General features: G+C 46.1%; 1 protein-coding gene across 6 annotated transcripts in view; it reads right to left on the bottom strand.

Annotated features, from left to right (window-relative positions):
* Window positions 1–21,745, bottom strand: part of SIL1 (SIL1 nucleotide exchange factor) — a 291,152-nt gene that overhangs the window by 162,563 nt on the left and 106,844 nt on the right. For all 6 annotated transcript variants that reach the window (XM_032627597.1, XM_032627595.1, XM_032627594.1 and 3 more), the window contains 2 exons: window positions 14,872–14,986; window positions 8,997–9,129 (listed from right to left, as the gene is read on the bottom strand). In XM_032627597.1, coding sequence (XP_032483488.1) covers window positions 8,997–9,129; window positions 14,872–14,976 — 238 coding nt within the window. In that variant the 5' untranslated portion in view covers window positions 14,977–14,986. The remainder of the gene's footprint in view (window positions 1–8,996; window positions 9,130–14,871; window positions 14,987–21,745) is intronic.

Below are 21,745 nucleotides of genomic sequence, written 5' to 3'. Positions count from 1 at the left end.
ATATATGTATATGCATATCTGATTCACTCTGTTATAAAGCAGAAACTAACACACCATTGTAAAGCAATTAAACTCCAGTAAAGATGTTAAAAAAAAAAAACCAAAAAACCTCACCTCTGCTCAGATAAACTAATTATGGCCACAGGTAATCAAATCTGAAAACTTTTTAATCCAAAGAAATGATTCTCTCCTTTCAAACAACTGCATTATATAAACTATAAACAGACTATTCTGAGAACTAAAGAAATTAAAATATAAATCAATTTGTTTGTCTCAAATCAACATATTATGGGAAATAAGGCAAAAACCAACAACCTACTAGTCTATGAAAAGTAACAAAGCAAAACCCCAACATGAACAGAAATAAAATCAGTCTGATCAGAGCACAAGGAACAAAAGGCTTACAGAGCCCACTGCACACAAGCTCTGCTTCATTCAGGTTCTTTTCAGGCCTGCCTAGAAGATCAGTGGCTAGTGGGGTACCACCTGAACTCTGACTTTGAGCACTGCCAAGAGCCTCAAAGAGTCTTGATAATCCCTGTTTCAGAAGAGGGGAGGTTAGAGTAGGTTCAGAGGAGCTTCCACTAAAGCTCTCCAGCTTGCCCCATAGGCTAAAGGTCTCCCTCATCAATCCCAAAGACAATCCAACAGTCTCCTTAATGATCTACCCATCTTTCCTCACACTTCAGCTAACCACTGTTCAGGGCTCACATTGCTCTAGAACGTCACCAAGCCCACTGGTCCTGGCCCAGAACAAAGTCAGGCTGTCAGTCGTCAACTTGCCCCTGATGCTGGGCAATGCTCAGTTCTGACCGCTTGACTGAGCAACTTCCTCACAGTGGTTATTCCTTAACCTCGCCATTCCTTAAGCACCCAATCAAAGCCTTCTCTTTCATCATCCAAGGTAAAAACCCCACCCTTGGCTTGACCCAGAAAATCAAAGACATCTAATGGAAGCTTCCTCAATTTCCCTCTACATCTCTCGTACTTTTCCTTGTTTTTGTCTAGGCTGTGCTTCAAATTTCCAAGGCTCATCACATTCATGAGGCCAAGTCTTTCCATCTGCCACCTAAACAATTTTGCCTCATCAATGATCTTCTCTCTGGGATTTCAAATCTGTCAACAGTGCCTCCTTCCCCCTCTGCCTTCCAACATACACAAAAGCTCTCTCCATTCAGCTTCAACGCTTCAGTGTCTCTCTGAAATGAAGAGCTGCCTCAGGGAAGATGTTCCTTCAGGACCACACCTCTGTCTTCTCACAGCATTATATTCCTGCCTGGGGTCTTCCTACACCATAAGCCCAGGCAGGCAAGCCCCTCTGTCAATGCCCACCATGGTATCTCCGACATCAAGCACTATACCTGGAACATTATAGGAGTTCAACAAATGTAACAAGAAATGAATTTTTTGGTGTGGCTATCTGTGAAGTTACTGTTTTCATTCTCTTCTTCCACTTATTTTCAAACTCCTCAGACTCAGGAGTTTATATCGTCCTTCTTCATTTCCTCATCTCCCATTCACGGCACAGCCCTGAATAGACTAAACTACATACTTATTTTCACATAGTTAGATCTACTGCTTTTCAATTCTCTTTCCTCATACCACCCCCTATCCTGACAGAGGGGATGCTGCACACCACCACCATCCCATTATTCTGCTACACATCTTTGCCTCTCCTACCAGGTAGATATACTCTCACTTTTAAAGTGAGAGTTCATGTCATCCTCCCCTCCTACCTGTCCTCTTCTCTACCTAGTCAAATATTATCTCCTCTTAAGTTACCAATCAAGTCCTACCTCCAGTACTGTGACAAATCTAGGAATGGAACAAGCTCTGGAAAAGGGCCTCTCATTCCAGCTCCAGGTCAGTCCTTGAGAGCTATTCCCAGCCCTGGTTAATCCCAACCTTGGAGATAACCTAGACAGTCTTAGCCAGTAGGGCGAGGGCAATATTAGAGAAAGAAGGGAAGTGGAGGCTCCACAGATTCTCTGAATTAAAGCCAAGCCCTGGGTATAAGGGCCAGAACTGGTTTTGGCAGCTAGTTTTCCATTATCCCTAATCCAGTCTAAGTTTTTTTATTTAAGTCAGTTTGTGGGTCCCGATCTTTGAAAGCTGAGGCTGTACAACTCTAAGTACTCTTTATTAAACCTCAGAGAGAACCACTAGATGGAGGAAGGAGAGGAAGGGGAGAATAAAGGCCTAGGGTGAGCATTAAGCATATAAACGCTTGTTAGAAAGCAGATGTCCAACCATCCAAGTCCACAGACTGAAAACTGGACCCTGGCCTGCCCCATCCAGGTACTTAAGGCCAAAGCCCAGGCAGAGATGCTCTGGTGCCAGTACAGTGCTCAGCCAGCTCGTCTCAAAGTGGCCTCAACCTTGACAGTGGCCATCCTGCCCTGGCCTCCACCTGCTCCCCCCAGGGGGGTGTGGAATTTGGCTGCTATGGGGCAGTGGTCAGCCATCCTGGGAGAAGTCCACATATGGGAAATGGTGTCTCTCTGAAATGAAGAGCTCTAAACTGTCCTTATGGAGCCATGTGGGGCCTTCACGTATTCCAGCCCACCATTATTTTCTCTCCCAGTACAGGGTAATTTGGAGCCTCTGATATTGCTCCTACAGGTGTCAAGAGGCCTGGCATCCTGCTATGCCCCCAGCAGTTCCCTGACAAACTCATACTGATAAGGAGTAAAGGAGATGCTCAGAGTAGAGACGCTTAACAAAGGCTAGAGAGGTGGCAGTAATGGGGGAGATGAACTAGAAGTATAGGCAGGAGAGAAACAAATGAAGTTCTTGGGGAATCCCCAGAAGACTTGAAAGGTTTCAAAGTAGGGGAGGAAGGCACTATGCAGAAGGAGGCAGCACCAAAGATAAGCTCTGCTGAACACCTCATACTGAAAAGTTGTTGGAGATAGCAACTTGTGTTCAAGAGAGGACACAGATTACCACACCACACAAAAAGCATGCAGTTTCCTCTATCCCGCCCCTGCTCCACTTTTCCAGCACTGCTCTGAGCCAGGGTGAAAGATCATCCAACAGAGGCCCCTTGCTATAGCCCTCCCTCAGGCCATTACCTCCCAGTGGCAGCCAAGAAGTCCCAACCTCCCCACTCTCATGAGCAAGAGGAGCTTAGGTATGAACTGCCCTTAACCAATACCCCTACTCTCACCCACCACTCATAGGCCTCAAGGTGTGTGTGTGCCTGTGTGTGAACGATGGGACACAAGCAGGTCATACTCTTGTAGACCATGCTGGGGAATAAGATAACCTGTAAGGAAGATCCCTCCTGACTACCACAGAGCTGGGTAGGTGGCAGAAGGCACTGGGAGCTTTGCCCCTTAGTCCCACCTCAATTGTAGCCTGTGGTATTTAAAAAAAAAAAAAAAGTATCTGGTCTTTATCCCTGGTTCCTGAAATGACTCTTGTGGGGGATGGGTGGATGGGTGTGTGTGTGTGTGTGTGTGTGTGTGTGTGTGTGTGTGTGTGTGTGGAATTAGGTAACTTCAAGATGACGGCAGGTCACCAGAAAGACCACGCCTTGATTAGACAGTTGGAACTTTTAGCCCCACCTCCAGGGAGGAAAGGGGGGCTGGAGACTGAGTTCAATCTCCAATGGCCAATGACTTAATCAATCACGCCTAAATAATGAAACCTCCATAAAAGCCCCTAGGGGGCTTCCAAGAGCTTCTGATTGGTGAACACCTAGAAGTACTGGGAGGGCAGTGTGTCCAGAGAGGGCATGAAAGCTCTGCACCCCACCCCGCATACCTTCTATGCATCTCTTCCACTTGGCTATTCTGAGTTGTAGCCTTTATAAAAAACCAGTAAACATAAGTAAAATGTTTTCCTGAGTTCTGTAAGCTGTTCTAGCAAATTATCAAACCTGAGGAGGGAACTGTGGGAATCCCTAATTTATAGCTGGTCAGTCACAAGTCCAGTGGCCTGGGACTTGTGACTAGCATCTGAATTACAGGCAGTGGGACTGAGCCCTTTAACTGTGGGATCTGACACTAATTCCAGATAGATAGTGTCAGAAATGAATTGAATTATTGGATACCAAGTTGGTGTCTGAGGATTGGAAGATCACACAGCCTCTTCTAAGCTGCAAGGGGCCAAAGGCCTCACAAAGACAATCCTGCAGAGTCACCCAGACCAGAGTCAGGTGTTCCTTCAGACAGATGTCCAGGGCCTGCAGGAAATCAGACTCCTCCCTTAAATGCCTGAAACAGAGTAGCTGGTCTACCATAAATGAGGTTTTTAAAATTCAATTCCCTCCTATTGCTCGTGCAGATCTGAAATGATCTGACCAGATGGCTGGTGCTCTATAATTCTTGGATTGCTCTCATCAGTTGTTGATGATTTAGACTATTTTTTTTTTTAACCCCCTCACATGAACGTGTTCCTGCACAGGCTTCCTGCATGCTCCCATCAAGTGGCTCTTTGTGCTAATGCCAATATTCCAGAGGCTCTCACACAGTATTTCAGAGCCTGCAAGTCACCTCAGGTCAATAAGAAGCCCCAAGTCTAAGCTTCCCTGAACCCATATGAGGCCAACATATAGCACTGGGTAAGGGGCAGAACAAGAGAGGCCTTTGCTCAGATAGCCTCATCGCCTCCAGTTTTCCTTCAGGTCCCCAAGGAAAGGGAGGCAGCAGCAAAGTATATTTTTTAAATGACAACTATAGCCATTTATTGAATATTTCCTATGTGTCAGGCCCAGAGTGAAACATTTTACATGTGTTAATCTTGTTTCAGTCTCACACCATCTCTGTGAAGTAGGTATTTTCATCCCTATTTCCATATGAGGAAACTAAGGTTCAGAGATTCTACTCAAACTGACCAAGGCCACACAGCTCAAAAAGAGAACTGAAGGTGGGTTTGGAAGTTTAGCATCATAAAATTTGACTCAAAGCTCTACCAAGATCTCAGGGATAGAGAGAAGGCCCTGGCCTGGCCTCCCCATACCCGCCTTTGTGCCCTCACTGAGCACAGGACACTTCCAAAACAAACCAGGACATCCAAAACACTTTTTCTCTCTGTATCCTCTGTGAGACCATAAGCTGCTGGAAGGCAGGGGTCATGTCGCATTTGCTACCCAGAAAGACATTATGGTACAGTGGTTAGGAGCTCAAGCTTAGGGCCAAACAAAGCTAGATCTGAATTCTGTCTCTACCACCTACTGGTCATTTGGCTAAGTCACTTATCTCTGAGACTCATTTTTGTCTATGAAAATGAGGGTAGTTATAGCACCTGCCCTCAAAAGATGCCTGGCACAGTTGATGGTAAGTAAATGTGAGCTATTATCTGTCTCTGGCTACCAGTACAGTGCCTGGCACAAAGCAGGATCTCAGGAAATGCCCAGGGAGCAAAAGGCCCACAATATCTGGCTGTGACCAGTTTTCTCTAATAACAAGTGCACAGGCACAAAGCCTGGGGTACAGGGGTCCTCAGCCCTAGGACAAATTCCTGAGTTCCCTGCCCAGAACCCACAGGACCTGCCAGCAAACAGCTTTCCTCTGCTTGCTTGTGAACAGCTGATGCTGAATCCACACTCAAATGCTTGCTGTGCCTCCGTAAGGTATGACAGATCCCAAAATAAACCAGGAGAGAGAGAGAAAGAGACAGGAAAATCACTTCCAGGAACAAGCGACTCGCAGTGAGGATGCTGACAGTAATAACAGAGGCAGGGAGACTTCAGGAGGGTGACCTACAGCTGCTCCAGGGCTAAGTGACTGGGGCCCAACTCCTATCTGGCCTGATAGGAAGGTCCATGAAGTTACGGGTTGGTCCCCTGGTATTCCAGGCCACAGCAGGCAGTCAGGAAATCCGCCTTCAAATGAGCCCAGACCACGTAGCCCAGTATTCCCTCCTTGGAGACCTGAGGACAACAGAGATGAGGTCCTCCCTTCAGAGACCTAAAGAGACAGAAGGTACTGAACTGAAATCAATAACTGTCAACATAAACTAGCCATTTTGCCATTCTCTTAAAAGTCCCCAAAAGATATTCCACCATCTTCCTATGCCATGCACCTAGCTCTCAGGCAGGAAATGTTGTATTAACCCCTTCTGCTCCCTTATCAAAAATCTCCCTGGAAGGAAAGAGGGAGAACATCCCATGACCATGGAAGTCTCTCCTTGTCACCATAAGTTCCCTTCCCTATCTAAAGGCAGAGAGGACAGGAAGGCTACATACTCATGTACCCTCACTGGCATCCAATTCCACAATCAAGTTTAAGGAGTGGCACAAATGGCAAATTTACCATTAAAAATCAGAACTGCTGTGTACTGAGTAACGTCTACATGTTGGGAATCCTCAAAGCAGCCTCTGCAGCAGGCAGGGCAGGACATTTCCCCAACATCACCAATGGGGGAACTGAAGGGCAGAAGGATTCAGTGACTTGCCCAAGATCCCCTAAGTAGCAAAGCTAGGATTTGAACCCAGGACTGGATCAGTCTAAAGTCTGTGCTTGGGATTTCCTTGGTGGTCCAGTGCTAAAGAATCTGCCTTACAATGCAGGGAATGCGGGTTCAATCCCTGGTCAGGGAACTAAGATCCCACACGCCACGGAACAAATAAGCCTGCACGCCACAACTACTGAGCTCACGCACCTCAACTAGAGCCCACATGCGGCAAACTACGGAGCCCACACGCTCTGGAACCCACGCACCACAACTAGAGGAGAGAAAACCCGCATGCCACAACTAGAGTAAAGCCCACACACCACAACCCTGCGTGCCGCAACAAAAGATCCCACATGCCTCAACAAAGACCCTGCATGCTGCAACTAAGACCCGACACAGCCAAAAATAAATAAATAAATGAATAATAAATAAATCTTTAAAAAATAAAATAAAGTCTGTGCTCTACCACTAAATTATACTACCTCCTCATTTATCTACTCACCCTGGGACTGGCTACATTCCTTTTAACCTTTCAGTAGCTGTGATGGAAGCTCCCAGGCAGCATTCGTTATGTGGTGAATTAAATATACTCTGATTAAAGGTAAGTGCCAGCTATCCACACAGACTACTGAGATGTCAATTTCCTACCAACAGATATAACATATAAAACCTTAATATACACACAGAACACCTTGATCCTGTCCTGGGACCTAAGAGAGTCTTGTCTGCCTCAACAGTATCAGACTCTGAATCACCACACATCAAACCCTGAGGCCATAACAAATCTCTCACTTTCCCTCCCCTCACTGGTCCTGCTTTGGGGGTGAGGTGTAGGTGAAATGAAAAACACTCTTGGGATATGGGGCAAGCATGTCTGGACCTAGACTTGCTTTGCCCCCAGAGCTGAGTGTCTGTGCTCAAGCACAACACCCCAGCCTTTGGGGCAGCTTCAAGGGACTTTGGGGCAGAACAACTTATAAGGGGCTATTGAGAAACTAGAAGGCAGAAGATGATGTCAATGGGGCAACAAGTTAAATATAAAAATCAGTACTCCACTCTAATTCTCCAGGAGGTGCTCAGAGCCCTCAGCCTGCCCTTGTTACACAGGATCTGGCCCTCCCTCCCCAAAGATACAAAAAGGGCTCTTTTGCTTAACCATGAACAGGAGCCCCACTGCCCAGAGGCTGGGCAAGGGCCCTGGGTCAGAACTTTCAGGCTTGTTCTGCAATGTGGACTGGGGTCCTGAAGGGTGCCACAGGAAAAGAGACGGTAGGAGTAGGGATGACAGGACATTGACCTCCATCGGTTCAAGGCACTTGCCTGGTTAAAAGTGGTACAAGCACTTTTAATCACGTAAAATCAGTGGATACAGCATACATCCTCCACTTCCCACACCCTGAGAGCCCCTCTAGTTTTAGTTCCCAAAGACCAGGGGGGGGCTCAGTTCTCAGGGAAGGTGGAGGAGGCCAGCCAGAGGTTGGATCTGCTAAACCCAGTAACTCTGTCCCTAAAATCTCCCTCTACCCAACTCCATTAGCACCTACTTGGTTTCCTTGGTGATTCATCACTCTTCTGTGGCAGCAACTACCCGCATGCAAGCCCAGCAGGAGTGATATTGCTACCAGATAGTTGGCTGGCACAGCAAACGCTGCCCCTGCCAGCACAGCAGCAATGGGGGCAGTGAGGACATGGTGATGAATATCAGCAAGGAGTTGATGAAACTATACTCTGGCAGCTGCCAGGGCTTGCCATCCACCCGCCACAGTGCAGAACGCAAACAGCCTACTCCTGAGAATGGGCTCAAGTGTCACCAGAGTCGGGCTCCAGCCAAGGACAGATGGGACTCTAGAAGAACAAGTGGGAGGAAGATGGGTCCAGGCTGGGGTCAATGACATAGGACAAGTTGGCTGAATGACATAGGTCAAGTCACCTAACCTCTCTGAGTCTCAATGTTTTCATCTGAATATAAAGACAATAATAGCCCCTATTATTGTGAAGACTGAACAAGATTATGCACATGAAGCACGTAGCACGGTATCTGAATGTGGTAAACACCACAACTGCTGGCTTTTTTCATTATTATTTTAAGCCCTGGGCCCAGGGCCATAAAAGGGTTAGAAAGTTGCTCCTTCTGAGGATGCTCCATTTAAAAACCAGGCCAGGAACAGCCCGTTTCTTGGCACAGGTTCCTTTAACAACAGAAAACTCCTGCCCTGCACCAGTGCTCCGGACTCTCCCATGAACAATATTTCAGCAGCACTGAGCCGAGCAGCAGAGCCCAAAATAGCATTTGCAGAGTGAGGCACATGTCACTGCCTCTCCTGTGCTTCAGAAGTGCAAGGAAAGAAAGTTTTCTATCACTTCCTCCAAAAGCTCGGCCACCCACCACCTGCCTTCCTTCCAGGGCACTCAGATGCCACAATTTCTGTTCTGCAGGGAAACGAAGGTCCCTGAGTCCTGCAGCAGCAGCCACCCCTACTCCCCTCCAGGAGGCCAGAGAGGGGCTGTTCCTTCAAAACAGCCCTGGGGGGAGAAAGGACATACACATTTTGAATTTCAAGTGTGTTTCCTGGGGACAGTGCTGGGCTTGGTACCTGGCCGAAGTGCCTGCCACTCATGTGTCGGGTGAAACACCTCCAGGACCTTGGGATCCAGCTCCTCCTCTGCTGTTTCCTTTCTCTCTGTTTCTTTGGTGCTGCTCTCCTCTGGGTTGGTCAGTGCAAACTCCTTCAGAGAAAGGAAAAAACAGGGCATGAACCACCACAGTTGGGTACCACGCAAGCAGAAAGAAAATGGCCTGGGCAGTACACTCTTCTCCTCCTTGCCCTTCCTGCCCTCCTTAGCCCTGTTTGGACCTTTCACAAGGTTAGTGTCAGAACCAGTACAAGTGAGGTGATATGGTTAAATTAACACAGTATGTGTTGTGTGTATAAGGCACTTTTGTATATGCATTAAAAAAAAAACTCCAGAAGGTTCCACACTATCTTGAGGGAGTTAAGGGAACATACTGGGGAGAGGGGTTGACAAAACGAGACAATAAGAGCCTTTTACTTTTTACTTGATAAGCTCCTATCCTGTTTGATGTTTAAAATTCATACCTATTACTCTTATAATTAAAAACTAAAGATATTTATAAAAGAAAACACATACATATGATAGGAAAGTAAGGCCTCAAATGGTCAACACAGATGTACAAAAGCTGGCAGCTAAGGCCCAATTAATTCCTAAGCAGCCCAGCAGGGCAGAGTAAGGGCATGGGCACCTTCATTACCCAGGGTACCTATGGAGCGTAAACGACCTCTTAGTGCATTCCAATCCATGGAAGATGGGGTACAAGTGGGAAGGTGCAAGTCCAGCTGGGCTGAAGGAGGAAGATGCCCGGGTTGGAAACCTCTTCCTAAAACCTGTTTCCTTCCACCCCATGGAGAGCATGGAGGATTAATGAGACGGTGTAGAGCACTTTGAGCTCAGGAGACAGAGATGTAACATAAATACAAAGTATTATTCATGTTGTTCCTTCCCAGCCTCCAATCCTTCCTGTCCCATTTTTAAACCTGTTTGTGCATAAAAGCAGTAAGGCCTCAGGAAACTGGAACCAGAGGGTTCCAGAGCTCTGGGAAATTACATTTGGGAGGGCAAAGAGGAACACACACTAGAACACTGGGTGATTATTTCAGCCCTTCCACCTCCCCGGCCATCATTTTTCCTCCACCTCCCAATTTTTCCCGTAATAAGAGTATTTTTCATGGATTCTTCCTATGAACCCAAACCTGTGCTAGGTACTTTATGTAGATCTCATTTTGGTCTCCTGAACAATTCTAATCCTACATGGGAGGTAACAATGTATCCCTTTCAATGTGCCCCAGCACAAATCTGAGCTCAAAAGAAAACAAGGGGGCTTCCCTGGTGGCGCAGTGGTTGAGAGTCCGCCTGCCAATGCAGGGGACGCGGGTTCGTGCCCCGGTCCGGGAGGATCCCACATGCCGCAGAGCGGCTGGGCCCATGGGTCACGGCCGCTGGGCCTGCGAATCCGGAGCCTGTGCTCTGTGGCGGGAGAGGCCACAGCGGTGAGAGGCCCACGTACGGAAAAAAAAAAAAAAAAAAGAAAGAAAACAAGGAACAGAGAGTAGATGTGTGTGAGACTAAAGGGAAGACAGACTGGCAGGAAGCTCCGTGCATTCTAAGGGCACAGACATCAAACTTTCAACAACTGAGTTTCCTGAGGGCAAGCACTGTGTCAGTCTCTTTCACCACTGTACACCCCTTGCCTAGCCCAGGGCTTAGTTTGTAATCACGCAACAAAGGAACAAAAGAAGGCCTTCCTCCTACAAGCAGGTATGTCTTTTGGATGTCTTTTGGAGGCAAGTCCAAAGAGTTTGCTGGAAGCCAGGAACTAGCCCCACACTCCAGAACAAAGAACACTTTGTCCACTAAGTATCTGCAGCCTATGGACTCCAGGACCCAGCCATGCTGGTCAGTCTCTGCCAAAAGCACCATACACGAGACCATGGGACTAGAAGACCGTTAATAAGATTTACCTCAGAAGTATGTGGACTAAATGCCTCCAGAGGCCAGGCAGGGATGGATGTAAATGAGGGCTGTGTGCCAGGTGTAAAAACAACCAGGAGTGGTGGGACTGTGAAAACTGGAGTCCTCCTGCCTTGACTAAGAAACACAGCTGCTACTCAGCTGCTCTACCACTGCCACGAAGGCATTCAACTTGATGAGAAACAAAAATCCAGATTTTTATGTGACATTTTCTTACTTTTAGAACACTAAGAGGGCCAAACTAAACATCTCTAAGCTTTACATTACAACTCTTGCTTTAGTGTATCTATTAGCCAGTTAACTCCTGGCACGTACAGTTGTAATCAAGTAACCAAATCCTCAACATCAAGAGAAGCAGAAAGAGGCAAGGGTAATGGTGATGATGAGAATATGGCAGAAAGCCCAATCCAGGCAAGGCTAGTGTTCATTCTGATGAGTAGGGGCTGAGAAAGTCTCTTTTTCTAGATCTTTAATGAGATAAATAGAGTAGGTTCAAGAAGAAGGATTACAACAAGATATGAACCACTGAGACACATGCTTCAAGCCCTAGGAAAGCCAAACGCTTTCTGCAACAATCCCATCACTGCTCAAAATGTTTTTTAAGCTTCCGCTTGGTATCATCTTTGAACCATATTTTCAGCTACACACACACACAGACACACACACACACACTCACACTCACAATCTGCCATTATTTTACAGATCACCTGTTTTTAGTAGAGGTGATATAAATTTGGTGTTCCCCTGTCTGGTCAGCTCACCCTGTTCACCAAACTGGCTCTGAATGACTTTGGCAAGCACTGAGGGAGGTTCAGTCACACAAACATACTACAAGCTGGACAATCGCTTCAAAGGTGGAAGTGCAGAAAAGGTTTTCAGGAAAAGCAGCATCATGGAGATGAGGTTGTAATGATAACGTAGCTACCATTTATTAAGCCCTTACCCATATTCCCAGAACTGGTCTGAAGTGCCTTCCATGCCTCACAACTCATCCAAGTTTCATCTATGAAGCACATACTTTTATTCCCATTTTACACATACAAGGCCTGTGCAAAACCACACTGCTGAGAAAAGAAGAGCAGAGGCTGAAGTCCAGGACTGCCTGGCTCCAAAGTGCATGCATGAATTCTGACTCACTTCTGTGTTTCTGTTCTTAGTCATGTGTTCTAACGGTTGTGCCCTGGGATGCTGAGGGAAGGAAGCAGGGTCAATGAGATCACCCCAGCACATTTATCAGCACATCCTCCTTCCCTTTAAGGACTGTGTTTAAAGAAACAGCGTCCCAGAGAAAGGGACGACCCTCTCTCTGCTCCAGCAGTGTCCTGAACAGGAAACAAAGACCAAGAGGTGAGGGAAGCCAGCCAGCCCTTGGTCAGCTCTGAAGTAAATCTCATGCTCTGGTGACCTCTCAGTTGGCTTCTCCGAGCTCCCTTCCATGCTGAATCCTCTCTTCTCTCTGCCATCATTACTCTAAATACCGATTTCCTCTTAAGTGGCAAGAAATCCCAGCTAAGGTTTTAGCTGACAAAAGCTTACCATGTCACACTTCCTTATAATTGTAACTGAGTAAGAGATTATCTTAAAGACCAAAGCCTTCAAAATCCAAGAGAATGAATGAATCTCTCAAGGTAGGTGGATAGATGCTGTGACAGAGACAGACTGAGAAGGCAACATTTTGGGATAGGAGCCTGGCTGACAGAGCCCTAAATTAAACAACGGAAGCAGCCAACCCTTACTAAAAAATAACAGCTGACACTTACTGACCATCCATTAGACATATTGTGCCAGTGCCAATGCTAGGTGCTTTATATATACAATCACATTTAATCTACACTAAAATTTAAGAGGGAGGTACCAACCCTGTTTTACACATGAGGAAACAAAGCTCAGAAATGGTCAAAGTAAAAAAAAAAAAAGAAATGGTCAAATTGCTAAAGTAGGAGGCAAAAGGGAGTTTACCAAGGCTCTGTGCTCCTTCCACTGGGTTCCACTACCTGCCTCATCATCCACCACCTCTTGAAGGCCAGTATACCACACAACCACATCCCTTTAGCATTCACACTGATCCTAAGATGTGGCATCCCAGGGAGATGCCATAGCAGGAGCCAGGAAGGCAGGCTGGCTCCAGATCATATCCTGATACACACAGCTAGCCTTTGCTGGGTGGCCATTAACCTGTACAAATGCCTTTGAGGAGGACAATTCCAGGTCACTAGGAGCATCTGCCTGGACTCCAGGCTCTGAACAAAGGATCATGACCACTCCCACCTCCCCCACCATCCATTTTCACTGTTGTGAAGGTGGCTGGCTGCATAATTTGGATTTTAAATGCCATCGGGGCAGCAATTTTTATGGTATGAGAGAAAAGATGCTTCAACTCCTACTTGTACTTAGCACATGATGAAAGATTATGACAAATGGATACAGCTTAGGAACAGACATAAGGATAAAAGCAGCTTTTGCTGATGAAAGTCAGTATTAACATTTTTCTGAGATTAGACTCAAAAGAGCTAATATAAATGGGCCAGAATAATTATGGCTCTGAAAGCTCATCTATTTGGTTGGACTATTATCCAAAAGAGACTTACTAACACACAGTCCTTAAGTAAATTCATCAGCACGCTTTTGTTAATTGTGCATCTGCTAAAGCTTATAATGGGGAGCACCCAGATCCTCATGAGCTGCAGGCTGGAGGGGACACAGCCCTGAGCCCTCGAGACACTTGGGTGCTTTTCTGGGCCAGGCTATGCCAGAAACAGCCCCAACTTCATGCCATGGCCAGTCCCACCCTCAGGGGCCAATGGGATCCCAGTCTCATTCTCCTTGAAGAGGAGGCCAAAAAACGGCAGCAACAAGATCTTAGTCAAAGAACATTAAAAGCTCAAAAGGATTCGTGACTCCTAACTGTACATTCTCTCCTGCTCTACAAAGTGGGGAGAAAGGCGGAGAGAAAACAAATGACTTCAGAGAGAAGGTGGAAGCTTGCCATGAGCCAGAGGTGAACCTCAGCTGAGCTGGATTAAATTCATCACAATTGTCATTTGCACTTCAAGGCCCTCCGGCTCCAAAGCCTCCAGCACTTTACCCAACATTTAAGTGGGACCCCTGGGGTTGGAGAATGTGGCCAGGGGAGGGTGAAACTGTGAGAGAGCTGACAGGGCATCTCAAGGGAGAGGAAAGAGAGGGCATTGGGAGTAGATCAAGGGCAGGCTGTTGGTGGGGCAGGGCAGGGAAATGGGGCCAGGACACCCTGCAGCCAGGCCAAGCTCAGGGCCTTCTCAGGCATTCTGCCCCTGCCTTTGGCAATGACAGAAACCCTCAGCAATGAGGTCTGGGTTAATGAAAAGGAGGGTGTAAAGAACATGGAGAAAAGGACAGAGGGAAAGAGGATACAGAGCTACGGACAGACTGAGAATGCACATGGATGAGCGGAGTAGACAAGAAGCAGTCTTACTTGGTGCTCACCACACAGGTGCCCAGCCCCTTGGGGAGAATCCTGACCTTCCCAGCTCTGCCACAAACTAGCTTTATAATGTTGGCCAAGTTACTTAATATCTCTGAGACTTAATCTCCTCGTCAAATGAGGATAATAATTGTAGTTGTCTACTTCATAGGGTTGTTGAGGGGATTAAATAAGAATACATATAAAGCACATAATACAATGCTTGGTACATAGCAAGCTTATCATATTATCATCATTGTTATTATATCATTATCATCATCATCATCTTTTCACCAAAGAGAAACTGTGTCGTAAGCTTTAAACAGAGGCCAGAGGACTAAGGGATGGGGGAAGAAGTACACATACTCCGTGACCCAGCACTGGTCACATTCCTATAAGAAACTCCCACAGCAGCCCTGGTGGCACAGAGGCTTTCTTGGACCCAAAAAAGATCCCTCTATTTGCAGTACGGCACTTACCGAGTTCTTATGACTGAGGCAGAAGGTGAAGCAGGAGGTCATCAGCATGCCGAGCAGCATGCCCAGAGGAGCCATCCTAAATAGGAGCAGGCCCTGGTGAGGCATAGTTAGGGGCCTGAGGAATGTAAACACAGAAAATAGAAGGTCAACAGGAAGCTGGTGCTTGACACCTCTCCCCCTGCCCCAGCATAGTGATTCCCATGATATCACCTTTTTTGACAGATGTCAAACATTTCAGATGATGTCAGACATTTCCTGAATAGAGGTATCACAGGTCTTCTACCCCAAAGGTAGATCAACCTGAAGTAAGCCTCCATTCCCCCATATGGGGAGATATGCCTTGGTTAAAACTATACAGTAAACCAGGACCCTTGCATGAGTTATAACAGCCCTGGTCCCTTCCTTCTTCATTATCCGGGTTGTTATCAGGTTGCACAGGATGGTATTGGCTATGGTGAAGAGAGAAGGAAACTAACCAAATCATTTGTGTGTGAACAGACATGGGCCCAAATTCATATGAGCCTTTATAACCATTCACTTCTAAACCATATCCACTGTTATACCTGAAGACAGATACCATCAGCACCCTCTAAAACAGCAAAGTTCAATATTCCCAAGCCATAAAGCCTTTTACATCACTTTTCAGACAGTCAAACACACCAAAGTGCAGGCCCTAGTAGCTGTTAAAATTTAAATAACACAAGGATAAAAGGATATTCCATGTTCACAGATTGGAGGTTTAATAATGTTAAGACAACAATACTACCTAGAGCAATATGCAAATTCAATACAACCCGTATCAAAATCCCAGTGGTGGGGAATTGGGGAATTCCCTGGCAGTCCAGTGGTTAGGACTTGGCACTTTCATTGAAGTGGCCCGGGTTCAATCCCTGGTCGGGGAATTAAGATTCCGCAAGCCAGAGCATGCCCCCCCCCCAAAAAAAAAAAAAACAATGGTGATTTTTTACAGAAATGGAGAAACCCATCCTAAAATACATATGGAATTTCAAGGGACCCAGAACATAAAAACACTGAAAAAGAAGAACAAAGTTGGAGGACTCACACTTCCTGATTTCAAAACTTACTACAAAGCTACAGTAATCAAAACACTGTGGTATTGGCATAAGGACAGACATGCAGACCAATGGAATAGAATTGAGAGTCCAGAAAAAATTACATATATGATCAATTGATTTTCAGCAACGGTACCAAGACAATTCAATGGGGAAAGGACAGTCTCTCCAACAAACTGTTCTGGATCAACTGGATTTCCACATGCAAAAGAATGAAGTGGACCCTTCCCTTACATAATATATTAAAATTAACTTGGGGCTTCCCTGGTGGCACAGTGGTTGAGAGTCCGCCTGCTGACCGGGGTTTGTGCCCCGGTCCAGGAGGATCCCACATGCCGTGGAGCGGCTGGGCCCGTGAGCCATGGCCACTGAGCCTGTGTGTCCAGAGCCTGTGCTCCGCAATGGAAGAGGCCACAACAGTGAGAAGCCCACATACCACAAAAAAAAAAAAAAATTAACTCAAAATGGATCAAAGATGTAAATTGAAGAGTTAAAATTCTTAGAAGAAACATAGGGAAAATCTTCATAACCTTAGATTTGGCAATACTTTCTAAAATATGATACCCAAAGCATGGACGATAAAAGAAAAAATAAATAAATGGAACTCCTTCAAAATTAAAAAACTTTTGTGCCTCCAAGGACATTATTAAGAGAGTGAAAAGACAACTCAAAAAATTAGAAAAATATTTCTAAATCATCTATATTAAGGGTTTAGTTTCCAGAATATATAAACAACACCTACAACTCAACAAAAAAAAAAACAAGCAAGCTAAATTAAAACAGCCCAAAGACTTGAATAGACATTTCTCCAAAGAAGATATACATATGCCAACAGGGACATTAAAGGATTCTCAACATCATTAATCACTAAGGAAATGCAAACCAAAGCCCCAATGAGATACTGTACCATTTTACATCCACTACTATGGCTATAATTTAAAAAAAAAAAAAAAAACAGAAAGTAACAAATGTTAACAAGGATGTAGAGAAACTAAAACCCTAGTACATTGCTGGTGGGACTGTAAAATGGTGCAGCTGCTGTGGGACAGTTTGGCAGTTCCTCAAAAAGTTAAACATAGAACGACTATATATATATAATCCAGCAATTCCATCCCTAGGTATATATTCCACCCAAAAGTTCTGAAAACATTGACTCAAACAGATACTTCCATGTGAATGTTCACAGCATCATTATTGACAAGAGCCAAAAAAGTGGAACAACTTAAGGATTCATCAACAGATGATTTTTTTTCAAATGTGGTACATACAATGGAATATTATTCAGCCATAAAAAGAATGAAATTCTGATACATGCTTCAACATGAATGAACCTTAAAAACATTATGCCAAGTGAAATAAGCTAGACACCAAAGGATAGATACTGTATGATTCTACTTAAGTGAAATATCTAGAACAGGCAAACTGGAGTAGTAAAAACATTTTGGTCAGTAAACTAGAGTGGAAGTCAAAAGAACTTAATCCAAACTGGCAAATGACCTCAGAAAGAAAGGCAGAAAGAAAAAAAAAAACAAATTAAAAAAGCAAAAAAGAAAAACACCTTAGAAAAATTCAGAACCTGTCAGTATCAGCCCAGACCCTTATAAAAGGTTTTCGTGTTGGTCACTCAGCCCCAATACACCTCATTAGGCAGTTTACTCAAAAGAGTCTTAAATGAATTAATTATAAGGGAAACACCTCTGGAGAGCATGGGGTTTTACCTTTTCTCTTTCCTATTCCTGCCACACTCCTCCATGTTCCACCTCAATAAATTGGTCCTGTGACAAGATTGCAGCGGAACCCAAAGCCCTGCCTGAACCCACTATAAGAAGTTATTACCCAGTGACCAGCCCACAGCTTCTCGGGGGCAGACGGAAACTTTCCCTAAGGACATCTGGAGCCATGAAGGAAAACAGCCCTGCTGGACCGGCACTGTGCTAAAAAAGCACAGCCAAATGGAAAAGCAAAGGCTTGGGAGCTAAAAATAGATGCTATACTCACCCAGCAGCAAAAGCCTTTGCTTTCTGCCAGTTTCTCCCCTCTTTTTTTGTAGACAAAATGGAACGGCTGAGTGCCACATGAGCTTTCCCCAGCAACCTGGCTCCTTGGGGCACCAATCACACTGAAAGACACGGACTCAGTTCATAGCACAGCACTAGGTTTTGGACAGGTGCCTGGCCATGTCTGGGTGTGCAGAGGAGTGGGAGTGCAAGGCTCGGTGAGGATTAACATGGGACAGAAGCTGCCACATCAAGAATGAGAAGTCGGGCTTCCCTGGTGGCGCAGTGGTTGAGAGTCCGCCTGCCAATGCAGGGGACACGGATTCGTGTCCCGGTCTGGGAAGATCCTACATGCCGCGGAGCGGCTGGGCCCGTGAGCCATGGCCACTGGGCCTGCGTGTCCGGAGCCTGTGCTCCACAACGGGAGAGGCCACAACAGTGAGAGGCCCGCGTACAGCAGAAAAAAAAAAAAAAGAATGAGAAGTCAAGAAAGGCCCAGGGAGATGGGTCCCAAGAGGACACAGCCCTAGAGCTTCCCATAATGTCCCATACCTTTTTTATTCTTGCATCCTTGGCTGTGGGGAAAAGGAGAACAAAAAATGGAATTAGGGGACTCACAGCATTATCAGGACAACATACATTAAGAGAGAAAAGGATTATCCAAAAGCCACAGACTTCCCTTCCCCTACATGAGACCGTTCATGTGTATATGCATATACACACACACAGAGAGCTAGACGCTTCCTTCTTACAGCCAGGGATAAACACCTGGAACTGATGCTGGGGTGGGGTGGGGGGGGCGGGGAATGAGAAGGAACAGATAAATGAGAATGAAATCGAGGGCAAAGACAACAAATGAGCAGGAGGAGGAGGCCTAGAAGGAACTGAGGAAGAAGGAGTTGGGGGCAGCTGATGCACTAACAGCACACCCACCTCCTGGAGTGGGATGGCAGGCCGGGTGAGAGAAATGGCAGCTCCCACAGGGCTCCTTGCCACCTCCATCACCTGCACACACACTAACGCCCTCAGAAGCATTTTCTGACAATACTAAGGATGACAGGTCGATTCGCAAATGGATCCTTCATCCCCCCACCCCCAATAATTCCATGTGGACTGCACATCTGACCTATTCATTGGCTCCATGTATTTTCCCATGAATCAGAGATAAAGAGAGAGAGAACATGGTGGTGGGAGCAGTGCCTGGGGAGAGGCCTAGGAGCAGTGAGGCTGGGAGAAAGGTGTGAGACAGTTTCCCAGGCATTGCAAGGGTACCCAGAGAAGAAGTGCAAACTCTGCAGCACGCAGGTATGGGTAATGCTGTCCTCTGTCCTCATAAGGCCTGGCCTGTAACTATGTCACCTGGGCTTTGTCCTTATTCAAGAAGTGGCGATGGAGAGCAAGCAGGCACGTTTTCCCTTGGGCTTTACACTGAAGCTGGGGGGAAGGGGGAAAGAGGGAAAGGAGAAGTGGCCCACAGTTTGGTTCTGCCAGGATGGTCCACCATCACAAGCAGGGACATAGGCAGCAGCAGCAGCAAAAGAAAACCTCAGACCCTGACATAAGTAAAGCCAAAGTCATGGAATCCCACTGAGGCATAGTTTGGCACTTGGCCTGAGGTTAGTGCCCTCCCCAAATTACTTGTCACCCACTAACCCTGAGTTCACCTGATCACCTGCTCCTGTACACCCTGGATAACAAACCTTCCCATCATCCTGGGCTCTCAAAAGAAGACAGAACTACATCTTTTCATTTATGGCCTTCTTCTGACTTATAATACCATCACTCAGTCCAGGAAAGGGGAATGCATTTCAGTGTTCCACCAGTAACTCTTTCCTTAAGTATCCTTGGGCTTTGAGACAAAAGAGATGATAAGGTACTTGAGATGCCCATTTTTCTATCAAAACTGGCCACGTGTAGTCTGTACTTCTACTTAAATAGAGGATGGATGCTCTCAGCAATCTGTATTGCCAGCCTGGAGCAGATGCTTGGGGCACAGGCGGGAGAAGGCCCTTGGACTCACTAGCCCTTGCCTCCCTGGTGCCTTATATTCTCCTCTCAATTCAGACAGGACTCTAGGAGGGGACTGGGCCGTTTGTAAACAAGACATCTTCCTGTAACTTTTATCTTCTCTTAAGGCAGGAACGCAAAAGAATGGCATGAGGATGGCAGGAAGCCAACAGAGGAAGGAGGAGTGGAACTGCTGGACCTCCTAAAGCTTCTGACATGCTGGTAGGTCCCATGGACAGTGGCTGCTCTCCAGTCTCAGGGCCAGAGCACAGGGGGAACAGGTAAACATCACAAGTGTTCTGGGCAGGGAGACCCACCTCAGCAGCCTGACTGGGAACGCTTGGAACTCCCATCTTATAAAATGCTCGTGTTCTTAACGTACAGTGTATGTCCATGTATTTGTTTCCCCAAATCTTTTGGAAAAAGTGAAAGGGAAAGAATTTCTACTTCCATCTTATAAGAAGGAAATTAAAGCAAAGAGATTTAAAACATTGGGTTGAAAGTATAGTACATGAATTTAGATTCAGACACATCTAAGGCCAAGTCTTCGCTCTGCCAATTTCTAGCTATGTGATCTTGGACACACACTTCGCTAGGCCTCAGTTTCTTCATCTATAAAATGGGCATAATAAGAGCTCCTACTTCAAAGAGTATTAGGGAGGATTAAATAAAACAATGAGTGGAAAGTACACGGTACAGCACCTGGCACCTAGTTATCACACCATCATTAGACCGGGGATGAGGACTTCCCCCTGGACCCACAGGCAGTCACAGCCAGGCCAGGTACCCTAGAAACACTCTCCAGAGCTCCCTGACTCCTGCAGGATCTGCATACCCTCTAGCTGACCCCACATCTCAAATTTTAGGACCAAAGCCTTTTGCTGGTTATCTGCTTTCAGGAGGTGAAGGAAACAAATGTTAGAGGAGGACCCCCACAGCTAAAAATGGAGAGACTCCAGCCAGTTTTCTGCTGAGCACTGAGGCAGACCCAGCCCATTCAGTGCTTTTCCCAGCATATTAGTGTCCAGAGAACCAGGCTACCATCGTGTAGAACTTCCACTTGCAGAAAGAGCTATAAGACAGTCTTCTGCTTTACAAACTGACAGAGGATGAACTCTTCCCACAAACACATTCATTACTATTTATGTGCTACACAAACTCATACACACACACACACATAGTCACTCACCTCTACACAAATAGAAGCTCACTGCCTAATTTGGGCAGACAAATATGAATCTGAAAAAACAATGCAAAGAGAACACTGAAAGGATAGTCCTGACAAGGAAGAACAATGTGCAAAGGCTTAGGAAGAGAAATGGATTTTTAAAGAATAATTTGAAGGACAAGAGAAGTAAGTTTGAAGAGGTCAGGCAAACAGGCTTTTTCCCCCATAAGACATAAACAAAGTCAGGAGGTAGACAGCAATTAAATAAAAAGAGGCTTTGAACTGCAAAAGAAATGTGGCTTCTAACCCCAGTCTAGCCCTAACTGGTTGGGAGGCTGGACCTGGAACATCCTTACGCCACTGACCATTTGTGTAATGGCAACAGTGTGTGCCCTAAATACTGAAGTCATGCCTAAGGCCATGCAAATGGGGACTGCTCTCAACAAACTCAAGGCACCCTAAAAGGAAAGTGATCAGGTGAGACTACTGGAGGGTAAAAAGTTCACAGTGGATCCAAGCCTCTGCCTGACCAGGCCAAAATCCGCTTGTACAGCCTGCAAGGGAGAGCCCAAGTGAGGCCTTTCCAGTGGCAACACAGAGACAGGTGCTGGCCCTGCCAGAGAGCACAT

This window comes from Phocoena sinus, chromosome 3 (genome assembly GCF_008692025.1).
Source record: "Phocoena sinus isolate mPhoSin1 chromosome 3, mPhoSin1.pri, whole genome shotgun sequence".
Taxonomy (NCBI): Eukaryota; Metazoa; Chordata; class Mammalia; order Artiodactyla; family Phocoenidae; genus Phocoena; species Phocoena sinus.
Note: the sequence above shows the minus strand (reverse complement) of the source record. Positions and strands in the feature narration are given on the sequence as shown.